General features: G+C 36.6%; 1 protein-coding gene across 1 annotated transcript; it reads left to right on the top strand.

The window, feature by feature from the left end:
* Positions 1-218: 218 nt before the first annotated feature.
* Positions 219-3,563, top strand: LOC131021918 (V-type proton ATPase subunit E-like). The gene is made up of 6 exons (XM_057951261.1): positions 219-553; positions 663-763; positions 1,202-1,358; positions 1,905-2,098; positions 2,322-2,421; positions 3,192-3,563. The coding sequence occupies exons 1-6, from the start codon at positions 452-454 to the stop codon at positions 3,225-3,227; spliced, it is 690 nt and encodes a 229-aa protein (XP_057807244.1). The 5' UTR covers positions 219-451; the 3' UTR covers positions 3,228-3,563.
* The last annotated feature ends 3,085 nt before the right edge of the window (positions 3,564-6,648 follow it).

The raw sequence follows: 6,648 nt of genomic DNA, 5'->3' as shown, positions 1-6,648 counted from the left end.
AGCGTGATTTTCTTCTATTTTAATATGTCCCACAAAAGTGTGTATTCTTTTTTTTTTTTGGACATTGCCCCATCACATAATACTATAATAAAATGGATTTATTCACTCCCAGTATACTCATAATATTTATTAAAATTTGTGTCATCATCTTTTAACTTTTGATGTAATCTTTAAAGTAGGTTTACTTAAAACGGAGTAAAATTTTTGCATTCAAAAAGAAAATATCATCATAAAACGAAAAACGTGGTTTTAAAAAGAAAAAAACGATATATCCGAAAGGAAAGCGATGGTAACACTTTCTCATACCTGTGATCGTGATTCGTGAACGTGTACCTCGCTTTCCATCTCTTGGCGAATCAAATCGAAAAAAATCTTCTCTTCGTTTCCGTTTCGACCTCTCCAGAAACAAAGGCAGTTACCCGATCATCGTAGCCCGACCCGAATCCCCAAGATGAACGACGCCGACGTTTCCAAGCAGATCCAGCAGATGGTCCGATTCATCCGCCAGGAGGCGGAAGAGAAGGCCAACGAGATCTCCGTCTCCGCCGAAGAAGTACGGCCTACTCAGAGCTCCGACACATTCTGATTTTAGGTTTTTCGGATGCTAGGGTTTTTTTTCGTGAGGAGAGTTGTTGATTTGATGGATTCTCTTTTTGTTGTAGGAATTCAATATCGAGAAGCTGCAGTTGGTGGAGGCTGAGAAGAAGAAGATCAGACAGGAATACGAGCGCAAGGAGAAACAAGTTCAAGTGCGCAAGAAGATGTAAGATTTAATGGTTTCATTTGAATTTAACGGCGCACTTGGTTGGTTTTTGCTTCGTGTTTGTTTGAAGCTGAACTATAAGCGAAATTGTTTAGTTAATTTGTTTGATTTTTTAAATAATTTTTCCATACTCTGAAGGAAGCGTATCTACATTGATATGCTGATTTTAATGTGTTTGTTCTCTGAATAACTCCGATTTTATTGGGAGATCTTGATTGGAAACTTGCATCTTCCAAAAAAATCACAAAGTTAAAGTCTCTGCTCATCATGATATATTTTGACTTGTCTTGAAGGGAGAATGGTCAATATGCCTTGTACATATCTAATCTATAAATGTTTTGGTGGACGCTCATTGTTACTAAGAGCTGATTTGAGGACTTTGGTTTAGTTTATTTTGGATGTCATCTGATTAAATTTTTTATATCTTGGCTGTTGTAGTGAGTACTCAATGCAACTGAATGCTTCTCGAATCAAGGTTCTCCAAGCTCAGGATGATTTGGTCAATTCCATGAAGGATGATGCATCGAAGGAACTTCTGAGTGTTAGCAGTGACCAGAAAAAATATAAAAATCTCCTGAAGAATCTCATTGTTCAGGTTGGGCAAAATGAATCTTGATCTTGTATATACCTGTCATTTGCATCTCATAGTTCAGCATATTCTGCATATTACATTATATCTCAGTAAACTAAATACATTTGGAACTAAAGGCTAATAGTTATTTTGCCGTCCAGCTCTAGAATTGATTTTCCTTGTACTAGTATTTTACCTTATGGAAAGAATTTTTCGAAGCTGTGGACATGAGGCACGAGCACAATGCAGGATAGATCCCTGGGGAGTATTTTCAGGATGGAGAATATCATCCATGAACATTTGAACCTTCTGTCCTTTTTTTTTCAAACTTCAGTTTTCATATTCAAGTTTCTATTATGAGTAATTTAACATATTTGTATTCTTTCTCACTCTAACTCAAATTTGTGATCCATCATCATGATTGCATATTGTCCTTGATTATAAAATCGAATTGGGACATTTTTCTTATTTACTTCATATATTCTTTATCGCTGAATCTCTTTGGGCATAAAATGGCAATATGAAAGCTCATGTACTGTTGTTTAAAATTCTGTTTTTTCTCCATTGCAGAGTTTGTTGAGGCTGAAAGAGCCATCTGTGCTGTTGCGCTGTCGTAAAGAAGACGTGCAATTGGTGGAGTCTGTCTTAAGTTCAGCAAAGGAAGAGTATGCAGAGAAAGCAAAAGTTCATCAACCTGAGATCATAGTTGACAAAATCTATCTTCCACCGGCTCCTTCTAAGCAGAATGAGCATGATCGCTATTGGTAATAGAACCTGCTAAATACTAGTGCACCTTTTATACATGGGATTATGTCAAAAGTGAGCTTATGCTAGAGTTGACTGAAAGCACACAACCGATTTCTAAATTAACCCCCCCCCCCCCCCCCCAACACACACTGACACACACACACACATCCCTCCTGAATTATAGAATGGACTGATCTGGAAATTTGACACTGCTGACATTACCATCATAACTATTCTCAGTTCTGGAGGCGTGGTGCTGGCTTCTAGGGATGGGAAAATTGTTTTTGAGAACACTCTTGATGCTAGACTGGAGGTTGTATTCCGTAAAAAGTTACCAGAGGTACCTTCCAATCTAAGCTCTCTGCTTTTACTTTTTTCTGTTTCCGCTCATTATGATGCCAATTGCCAACTATATGAAGCTGGCAGATTTGAACTATGAGTTGTCTCGCTAGAAAGCTAAGCTCCTTTTTATGCTGCTTATTTTGCACTCTTCTTATCGTTTTCTATTAATTCCATGTCAATTAGTTAGAGGGAATGTTGATACTTGTATCTCATAATCTTCAAGATTGTTTCTCGGAATCAATATTTGAGTGTTTGTCTAAATAAACACCATCTCTGCTGCTGAATAATGTGCAGAACACGTCTGGTTTTAATCTGAATTAAGTGTTCTAAGAAAGTAAGGAGTAGAAAATGAATACTGTAGAAACCTATGAGGCTGCGTTTACTTTGATGGATAAATTTATCCATGGAAAATGATGGATAACAAAAATTTATGCCTTTAAATGTCCCATTTCTTTTTCAACATTTGACACAAATGCATTTTTCCTTCCTTATCACTTCAAGGGTGGATAATATTATCCCTCCATTTTTGGTGTGATAATATTATCCTCCCTTGAAGTGAAAATAAGGAAGGAAAAATGCTCTTGTGTCAAATGTTGGAAAAGAAAAGAGACATTTCAAGGCATAAATTTTTGTTATCCATCCTTTTCCATGGATAAATTTATCCATCAAAGTAAACGCAGCCTGAAAGGATAAAATATTAATATGAACATTCTCTTTACTTATTAGTCCTACCAAATAACCCTTAATATAACTCATATCTGATCGCAGATACGCAAGAGTCTGTTCGGTCAGATTGCTGCTTGATGGTTGAAAGCCTTGTGTCTCTATGATAGTGGCTTCGCCATCGATCCAAGAGATTCTCATCTGGTGGCTATATGTGCTCTGTTCTCTCATCACATTCTTAATCGCATCATGAGGTGCACGTTTTCCACATTCCGTGTTTACTTGGCCGTTCAGTGATTTGCTTAAGTTTATGTATGCATAGAAGTTTAGCTCGACACTACTATTATTTTTACTTTTAAAGAGGACACTGCTATTTATTTTTTTGATTTTAAGTATGTGTAATAATTGTAAGGTGCTTGGACCTAGTTTTTGTTCCTGGTGTTAATAAATCAGATGACAGAGATCGTCTTGAAAAAATTGCCTGCAGTCTTTGAGCATATATATTTGGTGGTACAACCGGTGTTTCACGATCTATGTTAGAAATTCTATTAAGTTTGTTTACATGTTCTCTTATGCAATCAATGTCTTAAATCAATCATATTGTTGTCTAACATTAACGTTGGGGATTTCTTTTTGTTAGAAAAAGGTTAATTGCATCTAAATATACAATTTTTTAATCACTTTTGATTTTGAACATAAATTAAAAGTTTTACCTTTAAATACGTGAACTTTCAATTGTAATTTTTCGTATGATTGCCAATGTCTTGCATGCTATCGTGACTTGCTGAAATTATAAATTAATATTATTGTGATTAGTTAAAAGCAACATTAATTTGAGAGAGAAAATCAAAAAGCAATAAATTAATGTTATTGTGGTTGCCAATGTCTTGCATGCTATCATGACTTGCTGAAATTATAAATTAATGTTATTGTGATTAGTTAAAAGCAATATTAATTTGAGAGAAATTATAAATTAATGTTATTGTGATTAGTTAAAAGGAGTGGATTTTGAAAATAGCCACTTTTATATAGTAAAAATAAATTTTACCCACTAATATAAAAACTTTAAAAAATACCCACATTTACCATTTTACCCTTGCATATAATTTTTTTACAAATACCCACGAATTCACAACCAATGAATTCGCAACCAAAATATATTTTGGTTGTGAATTCAAGCTTTAAAGTTTGAATTCACAACTATAGATAGTGTTGGTTGTGAATTCACGCGAATTCACAACTAACACTATTTCTAGTTATGAATTCACAACCAACAAAACTTGAATTCACAACCAACACTATTTTATAGTTGTCAATTCACAACCAAAAAATACCCACATTCACAACCAACGAAAAAATGAGAGAAGGGGAGAAAAAACGAGAAATTAGGGCTTCTGTTGGGGTTATGATTTGGTCTGGGTTTTGTAGTAATAGAGGTAGTGGAATGGTGGTGACGGCGGTGGTAGTTACCGGAAGAGGTGGCTGAGGCAGGGAGGATGGTGGTGGAGGCGAGGATCGATAGTGCGTCGGAGGTGGCTACATTGCCGTCACCTGCGAGCCGCCACCGCTGACATTTGCTCGTCGAGGCGGAACCAGACGGAGGCGGTGCATGCGGCGCGACGACGAGTACATTTCCAGATCTGCCGGAATGAGCAGCAGCGATGGCAGAGGAAGATCGACGGCGGTGTTTCTCGCTGTCTGGCGCAAGAGAGAGGGTGAATCTGTGAAAGAAAAGAGAGAGAGAGAGAGAGAGAGAGAGAGAGAGAGAGAGAGATTGAAAAATACAAATTCAAAATTTCGCCGGAGTAATGTGCTGTGCCGATCTTCTGCGCGTCGGAGATTGCTCCGAGAAGTCGAGGGCGGCGGCGGAGATCTGATCGCCGGAAGAGAGAAGGAAAGGGAGAGGGAGGGAGAGAGAGAGACGTTTTTGAGAGAGAGAGAAGTGATAGGGATTAAGAGTGGGTATTTTTTTAATTTTAATCTTAAGGGTAATTTAGTCCTTTAAGACAAAAAGTGGGTATTTTTTTATGTTTTTATTTGAGTGGGTAAAATTTATTTTTCCTATATGAAAGTGGATAATGTTATATATTAACTCATATTAATTTGAGAGAAAAATCAAATAATCGAATGTTCTTATTTTTGGAGTGAGATTTTTTTAGATTATGCCTAAAATCAAAATTTGGTGAAAGTTGATGTATTTTGGTGTAATGATCTACTAGAAAAAACCATCATTGGAACAGGAAAAACATGAACTTTTGCTTCCATTTTTAATATTTTCTACAAAAAACGTAATTAAAAATAACAACAAAATAATAATTAAAGAATATCTAGAGCCCAGCTTATGGGGATTTTTTGATTAAACAGCCACAGACGACAGATAGGACAAGTTGGAGGCACTTGGCTAAGTAAGATCTATGAAATACAATGAATCATCCATAGAAATGAATGATGATGATGGCTGAATAATAAAAAAAATCAAATTTTGTATAGCAAAAATATTATGTTAATAGGAAAGTGTTAGAATAAGATACTCTATTCTTGGATTGTCATTTATATAGTTTTGGCAACAGATACCAACCTTGATATCAGAAGAGATACCACGTTCCTTGCGAATTTTTCTTCTTACAGATAAGACCATATCTTGTGGTGTTTTGTTTCCTTCTTTGTGAGATTTCGAAGAAGATCTAGATGATTCTGATGGTTGGGCTTGCAAGACATAAAAGAAGAGTCCTTATCATAGAAGGAAACTTGGGATTTCTCTCATATATATATATATATATATATATATATATATATATATCATTATTCTCTTGGAGCTAGGGTTGGACGTTTTTGGCATTCTTTCAAGCAGTTGATGTGCGCAGCCTTCCCAGAGAACATTGTTGGGTTGAGTTCATGTTCTTTTCGTTCTCACTTTGCGTTTAATCTAGTGGATAGCAAAGTTGTTTTTGAGCAGCATGGTTTTGGGAAGAGGGCGTCATTGATCAGTTTATATGTCCTGGTATTTTGTACTTTGCTTTTACTTTTGTTGAGTGCAAAGTATTGATTTCGATTATCTCCTTTGTGGGTTGAAGTATTGTGGTTGTAAGGGAGTAAGTGTGTTCGTCGGGGCTCACACTTAGAGAGTTAGTGTTATCTAGCTTTCAACGGTTTATCGTGTGTTGGGGTTTTGGGAAATTATAGAGGCGTTAGAAAGATTGAGTCTTTGTATAAGTCCTGCTGTAATTTAACCTCACATAGTGAATCGTTTTCCCTGGGCGAGGCCCCCCAGACGTAGGTGTTCTATCACCGAACTGGGTTACCATCTCGTGTGTTCGCGTTTATTCATTTTCTGCAATCTGCTGTGCTTTGGTATTTCGTTTGGTACCATTTTTGGTTGCTACGAATTTTATGTTTATAAGAGCAGACGGATCTTTCAATTGGCATCAGAGCGGGTTACCTGCTTTATAGGTTTTGATCCTGCGTTTTCGCAGTCTGTTCCGTGGTACTGTTCGAGTGTTCGATGGCTACTCAGAGAAAAGGTGGATCCGTTGTTCGACCACCTCTACTTGATGGAACCAAT

This window comes from Salvia miltiorrhiza, chromosome 1, assembly GCF_028751815.1.
Source record: "Salvia miltiorrhiza cultivar Shanhuang (shh) chromosome 1, IMPLAD_Smil_shh, whole genome shotgun sequence".
Taxonomy (NCBI): domain Eukaryota; kingdom Viridiplantae; phylum Streptophyta; class Magnoliopsida; order Lamiales; family Lamiaceae; genus Salvia; species Salvia miltiorrhiza.
Note: the sequence above shows the minus strand (reverse complement) of the source record. Positions and strands in the feature narration are given on the sequence as shown.